At 45.1% G+C, this 25,008-nt stretch overlaps 1 protein-coding gene across 4 annotated transcripts in view; it reads right to left on the bottom strand.

Moving 5' to 3' along the window:
* ATP6V1B1 (ATPase H+ transporting V1 subunit B1) overlaps positions 1 to 25,008 on the bottom strand; it is a 989,440-nt gene that overhangs the window by 36,313 nt on the left and 928,119 nt on the right. For all 4 annotated transcript variants that reach the window (XM_078674535.1, XM_078674534.1, XM_078674536.1 and 1 more), the window contains one exon: positions 1,139 to 1,216. In XM_078674535.1, the coding sequence (XP_078530661.1) occupies positions 1,139 to 1,216 (78 nt within the window). The remainder of the gene's footprint in view (positions 1 to 1,138; positions 1,217 to 25,008) is intronic.

The following is a 25,008-nucleotide window of genomic DNA, read 5'->3' as shown; positions in this document are numbered from 1 at the left end:
AGGGAAGAATGTTTGTGATTCAATTTTACATTTGATCTTTTGCGTGTGACAAAAACAACAGGATTTTGTATGATGTCTTTATAAAAAAAAAAACATAAATGGTGACCGCTCTTATAGATTGAAGCGTCCAAAAATGAATTGTAATTGAAAAAGGTTAGTTAGTTTTGGCTTTGTTGGTTTGGTATAACCCTTGTAAATAGGGAACAGCGTGTAAATCAATGGGTGTTGCGGCGGAACTCTCACTGCAACACCCATTCACAGTCCTTTCATGCTAAATGTAGCATGAAAGGATCCTTATTTACAAGGCGGCGTTAAGCCATGTTAATTGGCCTAATGCCGCCTTGTAAATAAGGTAAAGCTCCTATAGCCACGGGAACGTCGTTAAAAGTGACGTTCTGGTGGCGTTTAGTCTTGTAAATATGCTCCATAGTCTCCACACCATGTAGGATCTTTATTCATTTCTGAGTTACCTATTGTATCAGATTAGTAACAGTGATCACATCAGACACGATTACATTCGTGACCAACATTTGCAAGATTATCAGCAGCGATCACCTCATTACAGAAGTCAAGGTTGCCAGCAGTAATGTAAAAAATGTTGCCAGTGTGGAATGCCTCGAAGTGGGTAACACATGACAGCCATTGTTGCAATTCCCCAGGCACCAATTTAATAAAATTATTAATAAGTATACCCAGTGCCCTGTGGTTGATCACTCAAATATCACCTTTAAATATGTTTTCGAAATGTAATCATTATTCTCCTAACATCTGCTAATGAGTTCTGAAAATAAACACATTTTTATCTTGCATATACAATTTCGATACATATATTAATTTAAACATGCAAAAGCTTCTAATTTAGTCGGCTAGGTTTCAGACAGGAGAGCTACTAATAGGTAGCTAAAGAGTTATTAGTAGCTCACGAGCTACTCGTTGGAGAAGCCTGCTCTAAGCCAAGTAAATGAGATCAGCTATGGCTCTGTAGCGTTGTACCAATGATGTCTCACTTCTGCTCCCTCTGTACACATCTTCATGGTTCATAGGCTAAACCTACTGGCAAAGCAAAATTAGAAGCTAGGAGTCGTGTGAAGGAGTTTTCTGCTTTGTCGCTGCATTTTTTGAAAACTTTATTTCTTACCATTGATATCTAAGAAATCTTCTGCCATGACGGCGGGGCCTTTGTCAATGGGTTTGCCAGAGCCGTTGAACACCCTTCCTGTGAGCAGAAGCACATGCGCAAGTGTTAACTTTTAAACACCAAATTCATCTTTTAAAAACGGATATTATATCATTTTGAATACAATTCCACTTTCTCGTAGTATTCTTTCAATCGTTTTCACAAATTGTGCATGTCTCAAAAAACTTAGATATTCAAGCAACATGTATTTAGGAAAAACTCGCTTCTTCAGGGTGGATTTCACAAATTTGACGCTTGTGACCCAGCGTCATTCCCCACTGAGTAGTTATAGTAAGGACCCCATTACAATAGGAAATCGATTTTTTGGTTTGCTAATAACTTTGGCGCCATTTGACTAAACTTTCCAAAAAAAACAACTGGCATATTTACAAGAAAGTGGCGAAGCGTGTTGTTAAACCAAGACCGGTAACAACACGCTTCGTCACTGCGTTTCCACTTCCGCTGGCGCTACATTTATGTCCCCCTTCCTACACATAAACAATCTCTAAATGTTGTTTTGTAACTTCTATGTGTGCTGCTTAATACAGCATACATAGAAGTTGAAAAACTGCATTTTTTTAAATGATTGTTTATGTGCAGGAAGGAAGACCTTCCTGCACATAAAAAATCCCTAAATACTGTTTTGTGACTTTGTGTGCTGCTTAATGCAGCACACATAGAAGTTGCAAAACAGAAGTTGTTTTAAATGATAGCTTATGTGCAGCAAGGGGGACACTTCAAAGGCACAACTGGGTATAACTACTGGACCTCAGACACCAACTCTCCTGTACACTTCTGGACCTGTGGATAGTCTGACAGGAAGAAGGACAGCTGCGCTGCTATAAGGACTGCCACTCAGCTGGACTGCTGCTCTCTTGGTATTTCTATCGGCAACTCCCAACCCTTAATGTCCACATCAAAAACTCTGCTAAAGGAGCCCTCTTCACTCTACGCCACCTCAAGAAAATGAAACGCTTTATACCCACCGATGACTTTAAACTTGTAGTTCAGTCACTTGTTCTTTCACGTACTGATTATGGTAAGACCATCCTCAAAGGAATCCCCAACGTCCACCTTGCTCCAATCAAAGCTGTGCTCAACCTTGCAGCCAGGCTCATCACAGACTGCAAACGCTTCAATCATATATCCCTGGCTTTCAAATCTCTTAAATGGCTCCCTATTGAAGGCAGATCTGCCTACAAAACTGCCTGCATTACTCATAAAATCCTCCACCAAAACACTCCGCAGTACCTCGCAAAGAAACTTCTCATTGTGGGCACCACATGACCTCTGAGAAGCACCAACAACCTCCTCCTAATCCCACCACTGCATACAAAGAAAGCCACACAATCACGCTCCTTCTCTGGCAATGCCCCTGTCATCTGGAATGCCCTCCCAAAAACATGCGCTGTAACCCCTCCTATTTCAGCTTCAAAAAAGACCTCAAAATCTACCTACTCAACTATTATTGGGGATCCTAACCTGTGACCTGCACTTGATCTCCAATTCACCATGTTATATTAGTACAGTAATATGTGTCTATTTCATGAACATCATCTACCTAATTACTTGATATGTATAGCTCTTGCACCTGTTTATCTATTTGATTTGTATATTTCGCATGGTGTTTTCATTATCTTTTATCTACTTGTATGCCATGTTTGGCCCAATTATTATTGGGGGTCCTAATCTGTGATCTGCACCTGATCTCCACTCACCATGTTATATTTGTCAATTTCTCGAACATCATCTACCTAATTACTTGAAATGTATAGCTCTTGCACCTGGATATCTATTTTGATTTGTATATTTCACATGCTGTTTCATTATCTTTTTATCTACTTGTATGCCATATTTGCTTTATATTATCTTTTCATGTAAAGAGCTCTGATACCTCTGGGTCTAGCCAGCGCTATATAAAACTTTTAAAATAAAATAAATAAATAATAAATAAAAGGAACAGCTGCCCTGCTGTGCTAACTGCAGTCTGCTGCCCTTTTGCCTGGAGAAAGAGAACTGGACCTGCATCTTCATCTTGAACCCAGGGGAGATATCAATGGCTAGTCTGCTGGCCTCCTGATCTGAGCTTCAGGGACATAAAAGGCTCCCCAACATCCTATAAGAGCCCCAGGACCCGGCTGCAGCGAGTTCCTGGCCCCCATGCGGTGCGTTTCAGATCCTGCACTCTTGGTGTGGCTCCCAAGTGCTGAAATTAAACTTTAGTGCACTCTGCAGCGGCAAACGGGCCTGTTCGCACCGATGCTCGTTGCTCACACACACAGCCAATCAGCGCGAAGCATCATCAGCACCCGCTCTTCGCACTTCAGTATCGACTGCTCGCCACGCCAGCCGGCTCTTTCCGCTTCGCCAACAGCCTCCTGCAGTGCGCTCCCTGCTCCTCACAGCACTCTGCAATGCGAACAGGACTCTTGGTATGAACTTGAGTGAGTAAACTTCAGCAGGCCTAACCTGGTGATGGTATCCAACCTGCACTCCATAGTGGTCAGCCTCAACTTTGACTTTAAACCAGTCCATCACGACCAGATAACCATGGTTGGCACTTTGTGATTTCATGCGCTATTTTACACTAAATCTTTAAAAATCCATAGCTTTGGTCCTACTGATTGGATTTTTATTGTTTTGGTCTTGTTTTATTTATTAAATTCAGCTTTCTAACCTGGTGTGAGATCCTTTTGGTGTGGTATTTTCACTGTGTTACTGTTTGAAGTATTGCACAAATACTTTACACATTGCTTCTAAGTTAGGCCTGGCTGCTCTGTGCCAAGCTAAGGAGTTGAACACAGGTTAATCTGGAGTTTGCTTGTGCCTTATTCTGACAAGGATTGTGGTTGCTGCTTGACCAGGACTCACATCCTGTCAACCAACAACCCAATTTCTCACAGTATGTATGTATGTTTATTTGTGAGTGTTGTGAAGGGGTCTGTGTGTGTGCTTGTGTGGCCCCAGCCCCACCTTACTGCTAAAATTACCAGTTGCCACTGACTTGCAGCCCCATCCTAAAACCATTGTACCAGCTGGATGTTCCCGCTGGTAAAACCGGGTCAGGTGTTCCTACACCCATTAAATCTGAGTACAGGGACACCAGGGCATTTGAAATTGGGTGGAGTGGTTCCACCATGTTGTGTGTGGCTCACTTAAATATCCTCCACCTCTGCTAGGCTGATGAGAGCAGGGGTATGTAAAATGTAGGCGTGAAATCTAAAATAAAATTGGAGAAGTGTAATTGTGAATAAAGACAATATATTGCACCTTGCATTTCCGATCGACATTATGTGCAATTTGAGCTTCTTTCTTATTGACTATTTGATGTTACTTAGAACCCCTTGGTGAACACCCTCATTGCTGCTCCATCCCCCGCCCCCCTCAATTCCTTAATACTGGCCATCGGATCCTAGCCCTATCAGTGTTTCATTTGTAAAAAAATGAGTTCTAAGGCTATCGTCAAGAGGCCACTGCAGCTTGCATCACACATTACCCTTGCTATGCTGCCAACAAAAGTAACAACACAACCACTAACCATCACTCTCCCATGGTTGAGGCAATTTGGGCTATTTCTGGGCCCTAAGCTATAAGAATGACTTGGGCGGCAGCAATAGTCATTTTTAATCTGTAAAGAATTAATAATTTACTGTTGTTATCCTCTGTAAATTAGCCAGACAGCACCACCTAGTGACAGACTGTTGCAAGTGCCGGTGCTGACAATTAAGTGCTGGTGCCAAGCACTGGAAACCACAGGCTCAAATTAAGCACTGTATGAAATCACTGATAATGAGGGACTAATAACAATGCACAGCGATGTCAAAGGAAGTGACCTCATAAGATGTCACATGACAACCTGTATTATGCTTCTGACTTTAAACAGAGTGGATCTGTCCTGCAGCCTTTTTAAACTCCGACAACCACAGAAGGAATGAACTTGAGCGGCACCTGGCCACCAGAAAGTTTCTTTTAGAATCATTATGTCCAGTTACGTAGATAATAGTATCTTTAATCCTTCTTTTTCCTCCTGTCTCCTCTTATTCTGGAACTTAGGAGCCCATTAGGATAGAGGGCGGATCGCCCCCGCCGGGCCGGCAATAGCCACCGCTGGCCCGGCGTGGCCCATCCGCCCACCGTTCATGCCTGATTGACCCCCCGCCATATTAGTATGGCTGGGGGGTCCGCGGTGGACAGAAAGACCGTCTGCCGCTTTTCCGCCGGTCAACTCGTCGACCGGGCAGAAAAGGGTCACAATATGGTGGCGGTGCCTGCAAGACACCACCCTCCATATTATGATGCATGCGGGGATTCGCCTTTGGAAAGGCATGCGGTGTCTGGTGTTGGGGGCCCGTTGCGGGCCCCCAGGGTTTCGGCGGGAGTGCACATGGGGAGGTACCACGTGGTGTCTGCCATGTAGTGCATGGCAATGATGTGCGCAGTCCTATTGGATTGCGGGCTGGTCTGCAGCCAGCAGATCCACCCGCAATGTAATAGGCCCAGCCCACCAGTGTGGCGGGTGCATCATAATATGCATTGCAGGACTGCCGCAACTACAGCGGTCGGTCCGCCCACCATCGTAATGGACCCCTAAGCGTTGACACCTTGTTTTCATAGAGCTCAGCGGGCAAAACGCTCACTTCTGAGATCTGTGTGGCTCGCAGGTCACTGGGTCAGGTGTCAACATGGTCAACTCAGTTTTCACCCTTCTAAAGTTAACAACATGAGGAGCAGTCTATATTTTATAATATTAATGGCATGGTCAAATGTTCTAAAACACTAAGGATTAAAGCACTATATAAAAAATAATTCCAAATGCCACTAACGTTAACCTGTTATTATTCTGCAAGATTGGTCTTCTCTCTGCACCATGACAGTTTAATTGGCTTTTTATTCCTGTTTTTTTATTAGTCAAATCCCAATATTAGTCGCTTAACTTGTTTCAAACCCTAAAAGAGCCCAGTGGCATCTGGGACTCGGATATGAAATAGATGAGGCCAGACATGTTAAAAGCAAGATAACCATGTAAGGGAACGCATACAAGACCACAAGAATAACAGCAGGGCGGGGCCCGGGGTGGATACCGGAGTTGTCCATGGCACCATTGCTCCACTCACAGGACGAGTACATCACCTCTCCTCCCTTTCCCTCGGGGTAGAGAGACGCCACACGTCCACGTCCGCCCATAAGCTATGTTCTTCCCCTTAACTCCGACCAGGCAAGTGACTTCCTCGCACAGTAACTGGTAGACATGCTGTGTTGGATATCAACCGGTAGGTGGCAGCAGACTGCTGTCTTGTGTTGTATCCTCGCACTGCAGCGTCGTGCGTCAGCCACAGAGGGCCCCGGAGGGAGAGAGGCTGAAACATGTTGGAAAGCACTGCATGAAGGAAGGCCATCCCTGTAGAAAGGGGGGTCAGCCGATGATGACGCAGCAGGCTCATTGGCTGCAGGTATGAAAATAGTACAGTAACTGCTCTCGGGAGATGTATCTAGATATAGAGGAACTGGCGGGAACTTGCAGAAATAAGATTGTTAACAAAAGAGACTGCACCCATGCACGCTACTCCTGGGTGGTGTCAATTATCAGCTGGGTCTCTGTGAGAGACAGGAGGATAACGCCAGTGGTATGAATGAACGTGATGACGTCAGTTTAAAAGGCCAGCCGGGTCCTTTTTTAGAAGCCCGCTTTAGTGTCAGGTTGTCAGTTCACTTACATTATGATTGCAATAAAGATATGCAGTAAATATCAGCCTTCCAGCACATCCCAGACGAGAGAAATGGATTGCAAGAGTCCTGCAAAAAAGTCATGTTTAAAGACAGTAAAATTAATGAAACGCTTTAAGCTAGACCGGGGGTCTCAGGTGTAGGGTGACCAACTGGCATGGGTGCAAATTCAGGATGGCAAGTGTTAAAATATAGGACAAAAATTCAGGACAAAAGGTCAAAATTCAAGACAAAACTTCGGGACAAAAGGTAAGTTTTACAGACGCGTCAGAGGAGGTCGCACAATAGTATAAAAGTAAGTAAATAGACAACCACTTAAGTACAAGTCAAAATAAGTTTATATTAGGTTGAGAAAATCGTGCACTAGACGTTTTTTCAGTATGGCTGCTGCTTGCTACCTTAGACGATTCAAAACTCGCATCTCGCTCCAGCAGGTACATTAGGCACCAGACGATGGTGAACCACACCTGAATATAAGTGAGGCCGCTTTTATTGTTGATTGAAAACTACTGGATATGGGAGTCGCGCGAGCGCGTAAACAAGATGGCCGCTGCCACCGGAGCTCCGTAATTTCATCAGCCTAATGAGCTGATTTACGACGATTTTCACCTCAAGGTTTGCTCGTTTTTCATAGCGCTTGACTCTGCTGCCGGCCCCTTACCTTTTGATGTGTTTTTTGGGCATTTTCATCGTGTGAAGTTTCATGTGCCTGCTTCCTGGCTCCTCTCCCCAGCCTCTGCTCTGATACTACCGACTGTCTCAGCTCAGGGGGCGGTGCATTTCTAAAGAAAGGGCCTGGCTTGGGCCTAGCCACTCCCACGGCTCTCATTAACTCTTGCACTGCCTTTTGCTCATGCACTTTGGAAGCTTTTAATACTCTTTTCCCTCACATTTATTAAATTTTTGAGGTGGGATTGGTATTTCTGCATTTTCCTGACGCAGAAAGTTGTTTTTTCTCCTCAACATGGATAACAAAAATCTTGCTAACAACAAAAGGAAGCAGCAGGTGTCTCCACCCCCAAATAAATCGAAAGTTGTTGAAACTTCTGAACCTTCACTTACCTTGATACTGGAAGAAATAAAAGCGCTGCGCATGAATACTGATGCTATTGCAAATGAAGTAAAAAATGTTCGCAAAGATATGGCGTCAATCTCCATGAAAGTTTCCGACAATTCTATTAAAATTCAGGACAATAAAACCAAGCTCGACGCATTTACACCTTTGATGGCTCAGATAGTACCAATGCATAACCAATTATTGGAATTGGAGAACCGTAATAGACAATATAATCTCCGTATTTTCGATTTGCCTGAAGAAGTTGAGGGCTCCGACTGTCGCTTGTACCTGGAATCCCTGCTGCCTGGTCTTCTAAATATCAAATTTCCAGAAAAATTTGAGGTGGACAAAGCGCATAGAATTCCCTCACACAGGAATCCACGCCATACAAAACCCAGGCAGATGATTTTTAAGGTCTTGCGTCACCATCACTTGGTTCTCATCAGGAAAGCTGCCAGAGAAATTCCTTCACTTCTGGTAAATGGCTCCAAAATATTTATCCATCAAGACTTTGCTAAAGAAACGTTGCTATTCGCAAGGAATTTTCTTCTATGCGTCCACATCTGAAAAGCCTTGGTTTTAAGTATGGTCTATTTGATCCGTCGACAATGAGAGTTTGGAAAGACACCTTCTCAAAATCTTTTCATCGTCCTGCAGACTTAAGACTCTTTTTGGACCAACAAGCTTCGTCATCCATGGAGACTCAAGCTTCTATTACTTGATTGCATTTACTTTGAGCATTCCTGGCGATTCTTTTTTCTTCATGGGCTCCAATGGTTTCTGGTCATGCTTGTGCAACGGGTGTGCGACTCTGTGTCCTTATTTATGTACCTTGTTTGTACTTTTTTCTTCCTTTTCTGTTTCTTCCTTTTGTATCTTTCCCTGCCTTTTCTAGCTTCCTACGTAGAGTTACTTTTCTTCCATGGCTGTTTTCCCTCTTCTCTTTCTCCAACTCCTCTCTTCAATCTCTTTTTACTTCTTCATGGCTTCTACACATGATATTAAAATTGTTTCTCTTAATGTTAAAGGTTTACGACATCCAGTTAAACGAACGAAGATTCTAGACTATTTGGGGGCTTCTAAAGCTGATATATGTTTTCTTCAAGAAACTCATGTTGATGACACCATTTTGCAATATATGAACAAAAAGTGGGTAGACACTATTGTTTCCTCGCCTGCCCTTGGTAAAAAAAATGGGGTTGCGATTTTCTTTGCAAAGAGGGTACATTGTCAGGTTATTAATAAATTCACATATACCGAAGGTAGATTTATTATTGTTAAGGTTAAAATTCATGACTCCACCTTGTTTCTGCTCAATGTTTATGGCCCCACAGCCGATGATCCTTCATTTTGGTCTAACTTATCTACAGAGGTTCTAAAGTTGGGAAACGTTCCTTTGATTGTTGGAGGGGATTTTAATGTGATCATTGATCCGTTACTTGATAGACTTTTTACTACCAAGTATAGGCCCCCTAAAGTTTTTCATGCGTTTAAAGCTTTCATTAATACTACTAAACTGGTTGATGTATGGAGAATACACTTCCCCACTGAAAAATGGTTTTCTTTTTTCTCTAATCCCCATAATTCTCATTCAAGGATTGATTATTTTTTGATTTCACCCTCCTTACTTCAGTCTGCTACCAATCCTGTTATAGGTACTATAGATATTTCAGACCATGCTTTAATTTCATTTGTTTTAAATATTTCTTCTAATTTTACTAAACAAACTAGGTGGCGTATGAACTCCGACATTGTCCTTACTGATAAGCATAAACCTAAACTATTGCAGGCTATAAAGGATTATTTCCTATTCAACCCCGAAGATTCCACATCACTTGTCACCAGATGGGATGCATTTAAGGCCTACATTAGAGGTACCACTATTTCAATTATGGCTCATGAGAACAAACAATTTAACGCTACCATTAAACACTTGGAAAAGCAAATTGCTAAATTTGAGCGTTTGTATATCTCTTCCAATGACCTCCAGTACAAACTAAAGCTTCAAAAACTCCGCTATGAATTTAATACCATTCTCAGTCGCAGAGCAGGAGTCCAACTTTCAAAGTCCAATGCTAAATTTCGTTTTAATTCCAACAGATCAGGTAAACTCCTTGCTAATTACTTACGAATTAAAAGAGATAAGACTCAGATTACCTCTATACGAGGATCTCAAGGCACAATAGCTATTTCCCATAACGATATTGTGCAAGAATTTTTAAGTTTTTATTCTACCCTTTATAGTAAACCTGACACCTGCCCTGACTCTTTAATCGATTCCTTTTTAAATAAATGCAATTTACCCCATATTTCCTTATCAGATAGAGCAGGTCTAGATTCACCAATTACTTCTGAAGAAATTTTGCTTGCCATCAAGTCACTTCCCAAAAATAAATCTCCAGGTCCTGATGGTATTCCAGCAGAATTTTACAAAGAATTTCACTCCCATCTCCTCCCTTATTTGCATGCCCTTTTCTCTCATTTTGGCTCCTCTGGTACTATCTCGGGCTCGTTTACGGATGCCTTAATTATTGTTTTACCCAAGCCTGATAAAGATCCTACCTTGGTCTCTAATTATCGCCCCATTTCCCTAATAAACCACGATTGTAAGCTTTATGCGAAAATCCTGGCTACTAGATTAGCTCCTGTACTCCATTCCATTATTCATCCAGATCAATCTGGTTTCATGAAAAATAGATATTCTGCTAATAATACTAGAACTCTCTTACATAATATTGAACAAAGTTCTCAACTTACTTCTCCTGCGGGAGTGATGGCATTAGATGCTGAAAAAGCGTTTGATAAGATTCACTGGCAATTTTTATTTAAAACTTTACTGTCTTTTGATTTTGGTACCCCTTTTATTCGTATGATTTCTGCTTTATATTTTGCCCCTACTGCTCGTTTGTTCATTAATGGTCAAATCTCTAGTCAATTTTCGCTCTTTAGAGGAACTAGGCAAGGCTGTCCCCTTTCCCCACTGTTATTTCTCTTAGGTATTGAACCTTTTCTTAATTATATTCGCCTCTGTGATGACATTCAAGGTATTATGATCAATGATGTCACTGTTAAAACTTTAGCTTATGCAGATGATGTTTTATTATTTATTAATAACCCTCTTTCTTCTGTTCCTTCCCTATTAGACATTATTGCTCAATACTCTATGGTTTCAGGTTATAAATTGAATGTAAACAAAACTGAATTTTTTCCTTTGAATGTGTTTTGTACCTCAGAGATGCTCCCAAACAAAGATATTCTTTGGCAAACAACCAAACTCAAGTATTTAGGTATCCTATTTGCTTCATCACTACCAGCTACATTGAAACTTAACTCTGATTTTATACTTGACTATATTAAAAACAAAACGTCTAAGTGGTCCGCCCTTCATCTCACTTGGTGGGGAAGAATGGAATCTATAAAAATGACTATAGCGCCTACAATTTTTTACTCTTTAGCCATGATCCCCACCCAATTCCCTCTCAGTTTTTATAAAACTATTGACTTACTCTTATCTAAATTCCTTTGGTCTAACAAAGCCCCTCGTATTGCTTATAAAAAGTTAAAAATTCCCAAGGCTCAGGCTGGTTTTTCCCTTCCAGATTTTCGCCTTTACCATAAAGCTTTTATCTTGAAACAGAGTGCCCTTTGGTTTAATACATCACATATGGTAAAACCTCCAATTTGGTTGGACATTGAAGCATCCATTGTTCGACCCTTTTCTTTACCTTCATTGCTGTCAATGTCATCCACAGCGAAGATTGTTCATCTCTCCTCCATCATTAAGTCCTCCAGATTGATAATTAATGATTTAGATTCTAATTTTGAATTGCCCCTACTTTCCACAATCCACTTGTCTTTGTGGCACAGTGCACTCCTTAAATTGAACAGAAACATTACTTTCTGGTCCTCCTGGATTTCAAAAGGAATTTTATATCTTAAAGATGTCTTTACTGGTAATGCTTTTATTCCTTTTGACCAGCTACAGTTAAAGTTTGGTCTCCCTGCTATTGACCTTTTAAAATATCAATGCTTATGTAACTCTATTTTAGATTCCTTTCCCAATGGTATTCCCTCTGCCACCACACATGACCTATTAATCTACATCACAGCTGCAACATCGTCCCCTAAAGCTGTATCTGTTTTTTATAAACAGTTTTCCTCCTCACTGGGTTCCAATGTTCAGATTATTTCGTCGTTCTGGAATACTGAACTTTCCATATCCCTGTCAGATGACTCATGGTCCTCTATATGGCTTGCCAGTATCTCAGGCTGGCTCCCAGTGTCCCTTTATCAAACTAATGCATATATTTTATTTAATGCTTTGTGGACTCCATTACGTCTATTTCGTGCAAAACTGTTGCTTTCTGATGTTTGTTGGCACTGCAATAAGAGCTCTGGTTCACTTCGCCATATGTTGTTTGAATGTCCAGTTATTATGAAATTTTGGTTAGCAGTTTGGAGTGTAATTTTGAAAATTTTACCTTTACAAGATGATATTTCCTTTAATTTATTAATTTGTAAATCGATTGCCTTGACTTCTCCCCTTTCTGAATCAGAAGCAAAATTATTTAATTTTCTAGTCACAGCTGCTTTAAAATCCGTTACTTTCTGTTGGAAAGATGCTTCTTCTCTTTCAGTCCATGCATGGTGGTCATGGATTACCTTTACGAGAAGAGGTGCGCAGCTATCTCTTAATGGCATTACTCATAATTCACAATCATTTCAGTCGTTTTGGTCTTCTATTGATTCCTATGTTTTACAATGAAATTATTATGCATTTTCTTATGTTCTATTTTTACATTACAAATTAAAAGTAACTCTGTAGTTTATGAATTTCTGACCCTATGACATGTTCTTTCCTTCCCCTCTTCCTCCCTTTCCTCCTTTCCCTTCCTCTTTAATTGCGATTCTATTTTATTATTATATGTTAATATTGCGTATTTTGGCTTACTGCATTTCATATTGATTAATGGATTGCTTCTGCTTGTAATTTCCTTCCTCTTTTTTGTATTGTATTTATTCTTTTTCTTAAAACTTAATAAAAATCTTTCTGAACTAAAAAAAGAAAACTACTGGATATACAAGGAACTTTGCAGTGCCAGCTCCAAGTAACAAAACCACTCACCTCCCAGCTCCCACCTCTCTTCCAGCCTCCCAGGGAAACACCCGATGCCCGGTCCGGCCAGTCCGGCCTTGCTACCACCCTCCAATGGTGCCCTTCATCTTCACATAGACTGTCTCTCATGTGTATTTAATTTCTTTTATAGTGCTACTCATCCCATGTATGTAGGACAGTGTTGGAAATGGGATCCCCGGCTGACCAGGGCTTTCGCCAAAGTCAGTCAGAGACCACCACACCCAAGTCAGGGCAAGGGAGTTACACGCCAAGATAACCCCTACTCACCCTCTAGGTAACGTGGCGCGAGCAGCAAGGCTAAACTTGGAGGCGATGTAGGCTAAGTATTTGCGCACGCACCCCAGCAACAACAACCAAAGGCCCACCACAAAGGAAACTCCACACAAGGTTATATAAAAATAGCCTTTGTATTACACCAAAACACATTAGATAAAACACACACTTTACAATGTGCCAGAGGCACGGGCAGAATTTACAGGGGATATGTACAAGACAGGGCCACCTGGACCACTGTCAGGAATCAGAAGTAGCACTTTGAATATAAATCACTGTAGCACAAAATAGCACCCAACCAGTAATCACTGGTAACCAGGACCTCACTAGCACCACCTGTACTAGGGAGAAAACAACCACCTACACATCACAATACCTGTGGGGGTGGAAGCACATAACACATGATGCAATGCATAACATTCATTCAGAGGTGTAAGGGAGGAAAACACATGATGCATCACAATACATTCAGAGGTGTAAAGCACATGACGCATAAAAACACATTCAGAGGTGCAGAAAAAGTACAGTTGCGCAAAACTCAGAAGTCACCACCTGTGACTGTCCCTGTGTCCCAATGTCAGGGCCTAAACGTCGCAGTTGTCCACAAAGTGCTGGGCAACTGGTGCAGGGAAAGTTTAGAACAACATTAGAGCCTCTCTGGCTCAAGAACCACCACTGTGGCACTGCGGGGCCTCTCTGGGCTCCTGGACAAGAAATGGCGCCCTGAGCCTCGCTCAGGCTCTTCTTTCCAGAACCACTGGACCCTCAGAGCCTCTCTGGGCTTGCAGACAACGGACTCTGCCTCACTAGGCAGGCGGGGCGCCTCACGGGGGACCCAGGCACAACTGGAGAGCCTCTCGGGGCTCAAAGAACCATGGCCACGTTGGAGTCCCTCTCGGGGGACTCAGGAGCAAAGACAAATGCCCCCAGAGCCTCACAGGCTCACGAACCATGAACTGCCCCTCCTCGAGCCGTCTCTGGGCTCGCAAACTACAAAATTGCCCCCAGGAGCCTTCTCTGAGCTCCTAAATGAAAATGCAGGCTGTGGTGGCCCCTTGGAAGCCCTCTTGGCTTCACTCTAGACTCTAGCGCGAGCTCGCGCTACCGGGCAGAGGGGGGGGGGGGCGGACACCGACAATGTGTCCCGGCGCCCCTCCCTTCCTGACACTCACCGGCTGTCTGCTGCAGGACGGCTCCTCTCGCGCTGCTCCTCTCTGGGCGGCGCTGCAGGGGCCGCGGGCGGGGCTCCCCCTCACTCGGGAGCCTCGCCGAGATGCTGCAGGCTGCTTCCGGCGTCTCCTGTCCCTCCGCTCCTCCGATGATGCGGCAGGGGGGCTCGACCGCCTGGGCCAATCCCAGCGTGGCCGGGCTATGACGCGGCCGGCTGCTTCCTCAGTCTTCCGCCTGGCCTCGTCACGTAGCAATCTGCCTGACTTCCTCTGGGGCCGCCAATGGCAGCGCGGCCCTGGGGGTAGGGAGGCGGGACTTCCGGGTCGCCGCGGGCAGCGCGGCGGCTCGCTTTTAGGCAGGCAGGCGGGCTCCCAGTATCCGAGGAGTGGGCTCCCTCGTGACTTCAATAAATCACGGACTTGGGCAATGCCGGGTGGGCACCGGCCTCCTAATCAATTATAAAGCGAGGTAGGCACTCGCTAGGCAGGCAAAGCGCTCCTCCGCGCTTAACAGGCAATTTCCAGCGCTCCCTGCGCTAGGCGGACAATCACAGCGCTCCAAGCGCTATAATCAAAAACAAAGCGCTTCCAAGCGCTAGAGGGCATAAAGCGCGCTCCTAGCGCTACAAACAGGATAAAGCGCTCCCAGGTGCCCTCAGCAAGCAGGGCAGTAGGCAGAGGGGCAAGGCTGGGCCCAGAGCCAGCACACTGGGTCTCCAGGCAGGGAGACAGTCCAAGTGGCGGTCCTCTGGCCCAGCGACAGCAGCAGCAGCCCCTCAGGATCCTAGAAGAGAACAACATCTGTGGGGACACAGCCCCATTTTTATACAGTGCATTCCTTTGTTCAAGGGTGCAGAGTGGGGGCGGAACCAGTCGCAGCTGGTTCTTGAGTACTCGTTTACCTCAACCACCCTCTCTATTCACTGGCAGGGCTTGGGTCATTAGACACACCAGAGGGGGGCGGAGCCAGCATTGTGTGGGGAAAACCCAGCCCATCCAGGACACAGGTACACTCCTCCCACACATCACTCATGCTAATCTCCCACTCACCACCGGGCAGACCCATCCAGACTTCCTGGAGCCTGGCATGCCAGCCAGCTCCAGCCAATCACACGCCAGCACCCTCACAGCACACGTACAGCCATGTCTAGAAATGGCGCTTCCCTACTAGACACATACATGCTGCATACACCGTTGCGCAGCATTCACTCACACGAGTTCACACATACCAGACTCAAGCCTGTACACCCCACGCATCAGGAACTACCAGGGACACATACATTCCCCATGCATTCCTATGGGCGGGCAGGCCTAGCTCAGCACATGCACTCAGAGTGCGCACGCACTTTCCACTGGAACACAGTGAAAGTGCGCAGAATCCTAAAAATCACCATGGCCAGGTCACCATTTCACGCAAAAAGTCTAGGGGTGAACCTGCCCTAAGGGCCAAAGTCCAACATAACCCCCTTCCAGCCAAAACGCAGGGGAGACCAATCACCACTGTGATGGACTTCCCTGCTTGGGGCGATAGAACACGGACGCGGGCCCACAACTGCAGGGACACCCTCCTGTTCTACGCCATGGTGAACCCAGGGGATTCCTTCTAAACACACTGTCTGGACCAACTGGGCTACCCCACTGGTACTCCCAAGTTGTCCGCGGCCAGGACCAGGCCCTGGGCCACCCAGGTGCCACTGGTCCATGCCAATTCGCAGAGCGGGGGGTAGTAACCCCTGGCACATAGGAGCCATTCTCCACTCTTCCTGTCTGCAAGACAGGACTAGACTGCCACTGGTACTCCAGCCTAGGGCCTACAACCTCACGCGGACCAGGAGTCTCAGGGAAGGCTCTCCTCCCCTTACCTCTTCTCCTAGGGTTCCTCCTCCTCCGGCGAGGGGTACACCTAGAACGCCATTCCAACCCAGGGCTTATCCACTCAGGTTGCACCGGGGTCAGAGGTGGGCTCTCCCACCCTCTGCACCCCCTTCCAGAGGTCTGCCCTCTCCCACCTGGAGAAGTTCCTCTGGAAGAAGAACCGGTCAGGACACTGGTTACAGTCGTCCTACCCTTCAGGTCAGGCTGACCCTGGACCTGGCCTTCCAACCTCTGGTCTAAAACCTTCGGTGGAACAATTGCCTGGCACTCCAGGACTTCTGGGGACTAACACTCCATCCCCCTGAGGCTAACAAATGTCACATCTGTTGTGTGACTGTCTGTCTGGCGCAGATCTCCCGCCCTCTGTCCACCTGACAGTGCGTGACGATCCCCCAGACCAGAAGTGGTGTTACCATGGTCACTACACGGGAACCTAGCCCAACTGGGTAGTCCCTGACCCACTGGTCCTTCCACTGGGGAACTCCCCCAATCACTCCTCACTCTGGACTCCTGTACCCTCCCTACCGGAGCGGTACTGCCAGACTCTAGAACCACAGGAGCTCTGGTTACAGATGCTCCAGGTCCTCTATTCACTAGGAGATCCTCCTCAACTGGGTTAACAGGACAGCCTAGGTCCCCAACCTGGTGTTCCCTCAAGAAACCACCCAGGTTCTGAGACAGGGCTTCGGGCCTCTGGGGGCTCTCAGCCACCCACTGACTCCTGCTCCACTGAGCCAGGCAGTCAGCCCCTACACCCTTCTCACTAACCAGGGACCTAGCTGGGCTACACTGAGCCTCTTCCACCACGCTGGGCTGGAAGATCCCTGACCCACTACTTTTGGAGTCACTCCCTAATGACTCTACAGAACCCCTGGTACCTTCCCAGCGGTCTGCTTCCTCTGCAAGGTCCCAAGGACAAAAACATTTCAACTTCAGCAGGTGCTGGCGCAACTCTGGACACACAACACTGAGCAACTGCTCTTTGAGGAACATATTCACTACTCCGTCCCTCTCATCGTCCGGGTTAGCCGCCAGCCAATCCTCCATTGCATCAGAACAGTCATCCACAAAATACCCCCACTTCTGGTGAGGCGGTTTCCTATGGTTCCTGAACTTCAACCTGTTCTCCTCCTCTTGGGAAACAGGTTCCAGACTGGGGGAACTGGGACTGGGATTTCCTACACTGAAATCTAAATAGCTGCCACCACTGGACCCAACCCTCCCTGGGGGATCTAGAAACTCAACACTGCGCGCAGGGGATAGTCTACCCTCCAGAGCTACTTCGCCTCTGGTGGAGGCCCTCTCAGCCTCCTCTATCCTTTCCTGCGCTAAGACCCTCTCGGTCTCTAGCTGTTGCTTCTTAACCTCCAGCTGTTGCTTTCTAATGCCCAGCTGTGCCATAGCCTGGGCGGATCACTGACATAATATCGACGACACAAATATCGAGATACACAAATATCGAGTCAAAAATATCGATTGACAAAATATCGACTCCCTATCTTCAAACAGGTAAGTACCAAAATATCGACTCCAAAATATCGACTTACAAAAATATAGACTGTCAAAATATCGATTTTTTTAAATGTCTTAAAATTAAGTTAAAACTAATATAGTAATAAATATATTTAATATAAACTTAGAAATAATTAATAAAAAAATGTAATTTTAATAAATAATTGATATAATTAAAAAAATTATATCACCAAAAATTACACACATATATATATATATATATATATATATATATATAAACATATTATTAAATAAACATATATAACATTTTAGAAAATGTTTAAAATTTATTGTTACAACTATAGTGAGTTCAACATTAGCAAAAGTGTTGGATAGCGTAGAGGTAAAATTTACTACTCCCACTCCAGTGGGTGCAACAGTATGGAAAGCGCTGGATAGCGTAGAGGTTAAAATTACTATTCCCACTCCAGGGATGTATGACGTTACAACGCATACTTTTACAACGCCTACCATTACAACAAAACTTTTAGAACGCAAAAACTTTTACAACACATACATTTACAACGCAAGATTTTACAACGCATATACCTTTACAACGCATACCATTACAACGTAAGTATTGGTAAGTATATAATAATTTTTTGAATATAAATTAATAAAAAATATTATAATATAATTTAATATAATTTAATTTTATTAAATAAATTTAATTTAAATGTAATTTTACTTTATTTGTACAAAGTACCCCTGTACCCCAAAAACCCAAAACTGACCCTGAACCCTAAAAATACCCCTTTACCCATAAACTGAAAACTGACCCTGAACCCTAAAAATACCCCTTTACCCAAAAACTGACCCTGAACCCTAAAAATACCCCTTTACCCCAAAAACTGAAAACTGACCCTGAACCCTAAAAATACCCCTTTACCCAAAAACTGAAAACTGACCCTGAACCCTAAAAATACCCCTTTACCCCAAAAACTGATAACTGACCCTGAACCCTAAAAATACCCCTTTACCCCAAAAACTGAAAACTGACCCTGAACCCTAAAAATACCCCTTTACCCAAAAACTGAAAACTGACCCTGAACCCTAAAAATACCCCTTTACCCCAAAAACTGAAAACTGACCCTGAACCCTAAAAATACCCCTTTACCCAAAAACTGAAAACTGACCCTGAACCCTAAAAATACCCCTTTACCCAAAAACTGAAAACTGACCCTGAACCCTAAAAATACCCCTTTACCCAAAAACTGAAAACTGACCCTGAACCCTAAAAATACCCCTTTACCTAAAAACTGAAAACTGACCCTGATCCCTAAAAATACTCCTTTACCCCAAAAACTGAAAACTGACCCTGAACCCTAACAATACCCCTTTACCCCAAAAACTGAAAACTGACCCTGAACCCTAAAAATACCCCTTTACCCAAAAACTGAAAACTGACCCTGAACCCTAAAAATACCCCTTTACCCAAAAACTGAAAACTGACCCTGAACCCTAAAATTAAAATATTTATCAATTAATCAATTATAATTAATTACCAATTATATTTTAATTAATTACCAATTAATAATTAGTTAACAATTAATTCTAAATAAATATCAATAAATAAATTAACATATTTAATTAATTATAATTAAATTACTTCCCACCCTATTCCCCTATAAACCCACAACCCGCTACAGAAAATAAATTACTAAAATTAAAATATTTATCAATTAATCAATTATAATTAATTACCAATTATATTTTAATTAATTACCAATTAATAATTAATTAACAATTAATTCTAAATAAATATCAATAAATAAATTAACATATTTAATTAATTATAATTAAATTACTTCCCACCCTATTCCCCTATAAACCCACAACCCGCTACAGAAAATAAATTACTAAAATTAAAATATTTAACAATTAATCAATTATAATTAATTACCAATTATATTTTAATTAATTACCAATTAATAATTAATTAACAATTAATTCTAAATATATATCAATAAATAAATTAACATATTTAATTAATTAGAATTAAATTACTTCCCACCCTATTCCCCTATAAACCCACAACCCGCTACAGACTTATATTACACAAAAAATAAAAATTATTATTAACTTACCTTAAATTCGATATTTTTGTTGTCTATATTATGTCTAGTCGATATTATGTCCATTCTATATTTTTGATTCGATATTATGTCCATTCTATTCGATATTAATTTTCTCTAGTCGATATTTTTGTTGTCTATATTATGTCAAGTCGATATTATGTCCATTCTATATTTTTTACTCGATATTCTGTCCAGTCGAAATAAAAGACTCGATATTATGACTGTACACCAGCCTGGGCATGCTCCAACCTGAGCCTCTCTAAAGCCAGCTGGTGCTCCCTTTCTCTCCTCCTATCTTCCAGCTCCTCTGGGGACAGGGAAAGGGATGAGGCGCTGCCTCCTAAACTGGACCCAGCAAGGGACTCCCTATCTATGGGGTCCTCACTATCTGCTGGCGTCCCTGTGCTATCATCTTCTTCCTCCTCAGACTCTTCAGGGCTCCCCTCTGACCCACCACCCTCATGGTGTGAGACCCGGGCCCTCTCCGCACTGTGCTCACGCTCCAAGTCATCCTTCTGCCATTGGATCAGGTTACCCCTAAGTTGGGACTGGGTGTCTGACTCATTCACTGCAATGTCTCTCTCTTCGCAAAACTCTCTCAGTTCATGCAAAAACAGACCCCAGACATTAAAAGCAGACTCCATCTTGGCAAGATGCTCACACACACGTGCAACACAGGGGACTTAACAATCTGAAGTAAGAGTACACAATTCCAAAACTTCAACACTCTCCTTATCAAAGAGAACTCATACTCATGCGTCCAGGAAAACACACCATTCATCCACACACACCCTCCCCTCGGATCGGTAAGGCAGTTTCTACCACCCCTGACTTCTCAACCTGACCAAAAGCGCCACAGGTACCAAACTCTGGAAGCAGGGCGGGGGACAAATGTACTGAACACAATTGCACAATGATACCTTCAGGAGAAGAAAATAATGAAACTTCCAAAACAATACAATCCCCTAAAATGTGGTCATCTAAATGCAGAGTTTTGAAGTGCGGCCAGCCGCTACTGTGGTACAACGCAAACACAAATCCTTATCCCACTGCTTGCCGCCAATGTTGGAAATGGGATCCCCGGCTGACCAGGGCTTTCGCCAAAGTCAGTCAGAGACCACCACACCCAAGTCAGGGCAAGGGAGTTACACGCCAAGATAACCCCTACTCACCCTCTAGGTAACGTGGCGCGAGCAGCAAGGCTAAACTTGGAGGCGATGTAGGCTAAGTATTTGCGCACGCACCCCAGCAACAACAACCAAAGGCCCACCACAAAGGAAACTCCACACAAGGTTATATAAAAATAGCCTTTGTATTACACCAAAACACATTAGATAAAACACACACTTTACAATGTGCCAGAGGCACGGGCAGAATTTACAGGGGATATGTACAAGACAGGGCCACCTGGACCACTGTCAGGAATCAGAAGTAGCACTTTGAATATAAATCACTGTAGCACAAAATAGCACCCAACCAGTAATCACTGGTAACCAGGACCTCACTAGCACCACCTGTACTAGGGAGAAAACAACCACCTACACATCACAATACCTGTGGGGGTGGAAGCACATAACACATGATGCAATGCATAACATTCATTCAGAGGTGTAAGGGAGGAAAACACATGATGCATCACAATACATTCAGAGGTGTAAAGCACATGACGCATAAAAACACATTCAGAGGTGCAGAAAAAGTACAGTTGCGCAAAACTCAGAAGTCACCACCTGTGACTGTCCCTGTGTCCCAATGTCAGGGCCTAAACGTCGCAGTTGTCCACAAAGTGCTGGGCAACTGGTGCAGGGAAAGTTTAGAACAACGTTAGAGCCTCTCTGGCTCAAGAACCACCACTGTGGCACTGCGGGGCCTCTCTGGGCTCCTGGACAAGAAATGGCGCCCTGAGCCTCGCTCAGGCTCTTCTTTCCAGAACCACTGGACCCTCAGAGCCTCTCTGGGCTTGCAGACAACGGACTCTGCCTCACTAGGCAGGCGGGGCGCCTCACGGGGGACCCAGGCACAACTGGAGAGCCTCTCGGGGCTCAAAGAACCATGGCCACGTTGGAGTCCCTCTCGGGGGACTCAGGAGCAAAGACAAATGCCCCCAGAGCCTCACAGGCTCACGAACCATGAACTGCCCCTCCTCGAGCCGTCTCTGGGCTCGCAAACTACAAAATTGCCCCCAGGAGCCTTCTCTGAGCTCCTAAATGAAAATGCAGGCTGTGGTGGCCCCTTGGAAGCCCTCTTGGCTTCACTCTAGACTCTAGCGCGAGCTCGCGCTACCGGGCAGAGGGGGGGGGGGGGCGGACACCGACAATGTGTCCCGGCGCCCCTCCCTTCCTGACACTCACCGGCTGTCTGCTGCAGGACGGCTCCTCTCGCGCTGCTCCTCTCTGGGCGGCGCTGCAGGGGCCGCGGGCGGGGCTCCCCCTCACTCGGGAGCCTCGCCGAGATGCTGCAGGCTGCTTCCGGCGTCTCCTGTCCCTCCGCTCCTCCGATGATGCGGCAGAGGGGCTCGACCGCCTGGGCCAATCCCAGCGTGGCCGGGCTATGACGCGGCCGGCTGCTTCCTCAGTCTCCCGCCTGGCCTCGTCACGTAGCAATCTGCCTGACTTCCTCTGGGGCCGCCAATGGCAGCGCGGCCCTGGGGGTAGGGAGGCGGGACTTCCGGGTCGCCGCGGGCAGCGCGGCGGCTCGCTTTTAGGCAGGCAGGCGGGCTCCCAGTATCCGAGGAGTGGGCTCCCTCGTGACTTCAATAAATCACGGACCTGGGCAATGCCGGGTGGGCACCGGCCTCCTAATCAATTATAAAGCGAGGTAGGCACTCGCTAGGCAGGCAAAGCGCTCCTCCGCGCTTAACAGGCAATTTCCAGCGCTCCCTGCGCTAGGCGGACAATCACAGCGCTCCAAGCGCTATAATCAAAAACAAAGCGCTTCCAAGCGCTAGAGGGCATAAAGCGCGCTCCTAGCGCTACAAACAGGATAAAGCGCTCCCAGGTGCCCTCAGCAAGCAGGGCAGTAGGCAGAGGGGCAAGGCTGGGCCCAGAGCCAGCACACTGGGTCTCCAGGCAGGGAGACAGTCCAAGTGGCGGTCCTCTGGCCCAGCGACAGCAGCAGCAGCCCCTCAGGATCCTAGAAGAGAACAACATCTGTGGGGACACAGCCCCATTTTTATACAGTGCATTCCTTTGTTCAAGGGTGCAGAGTGGGGGCGGAACCAGTCGCAGCTGGTTCTTGAGTACTCGTTTACCTCAACCACCCTCTCTATTCACTGGCAGGGCTTGGGTCATTAGACACACCACAGGGGGGCGGAGCCAGCATTGTGTGGGGAAAACCCAGCCCATCCAGGACACAGGTACACTCCTCCCACACATCACTCATGCTAATCTCCCACTCACCACCGGGCAGACCCATCCAGACTTCCTGGAGCCTGGCATGCCAGCCAGCTCCAGCCAATCACACGCCAGCACCCTCACAGCACACGTACAGCCATGTCTAGAAATGGCGCTTCCCTACTAGACACATACATGCTGCATACACCGTTGCGCAGCATTCACTCACACGAGTTCACACATACCAGACTCAAGCCTGTACACCCCACGCATCAGGAACTACCAGGGACACATACATTCCCCATGCATTCCTATGGGCGGGCAGGCCTAGCTCAGCACATGCACTCAGAGTGCGCACGCACTTTCCACTGGAACACAGTGAAAGTGCGCAGAATCCCAAAAATCACCATGGCCAGGTCACCATTTCACGCAAAAAGTCTAGGGGTGAACCTGCCCTAAGGGCCAAAGTCCAACAGACAGGGTGTCAGAGTGAGTTACATCACACAGAATATGTAGAGACAATGACTCATATAAACGTGAAAGTCAATGTATAGGAAATGTTACTTAAGATAATGGATGCTACAAGGTGTAATCATTCTTTTATATATCATTCCGTCTTTCACCATTCATTCTGTCCTTGCATCTATGAGCCCATCTTTACCCAAACATATTCGACCATGTGCAAACCTATCCACCATGTATCCTTCCATCATCCATCCCTCCATCCACCCTTTCACTCATCCATCCATTATTTAACCACCCACCCTTTCACCCCATCCATCCGTACAGTCATCCATCCACTCTTCTACCCATCCATCTATTCACTCATCTATCCAGCCATTTACCCTTTCACCCATCCAGCCATCGTTTCACTTACTCCACTATCCACCCAATCACTTATTCTTCCACCTATTCACCCTTTTAGTAATTCATCCTCCCTTTCTCTCTCCATCCCCCTTTCACTTATCCATCCATCCTTCCACCCACCCACCCATCTACTCATCCATTCATGAATCCATCCATTGACCCTATTACTCATCCATCCGTTCTCTCATCCATCCACCCTTTCACTTTTTCACTCATCTATCCATCCTATTGTCCATCTATCACTCACTCATCAATCCTTACATCCACCCTTTAACTTATCCATCCATCCACCCTTTCACTTATCAATTTATCAATCTATCCATCCTTTCACTCATCCATCCACCCATTCACTCGCCCATCAGCTACCCTTTCACTCATCCATCTATGTATCCATCCTTTCACACACCTATCCACCCCTTTACCCATCCATCTACCCTTCCACCCATACATCCATCTATACTCTCATCCATACTTCCACTCATTCACTCATCCATCCATCCTTTCTTTTATTATCTATCCATTCACCATTTCATTCATCCATTTCCTTTCAGTAATCCATCCAGCCATTCACACATTCCTACACTTATTTACTCACCCACCTTTTCACAATATGAGCTGAGCCTTTGTCTGCAGAGTTGCAGACAGAAGAGGCCCATCAAGAACTTCACCTTGCTGTAGTTCCTAAAGCAAGGGGTGGGGGAGGGTTCACTTTGCCCCTGCACATAGGCAATCTGAAAACTAGAAGTCATGCATGATACACAGTGCTAGGATGTGAGGTGACTGTGACATGGTGTTGTTTCCAGGGCA

This window comes from Lissotriton helveticus, chromosome 2_1 (genome assembly GCF_964261635.1).
Source record: "Lissotriton helveticus chromosome 2_1, aLisHel1.1, whole genome shotgun sequence".
NCBI classification, from domain to species: Eukaryota; Metazoa; Chordata; class Amphibia; order Caudata; family Salamandridae; genus Lissotriton; species Lissotriton helveticus.
Note: the sequence above shows the minus strand (reverse complement) of the source record. Positions and strands in the feature narration are given on the sequence as shown.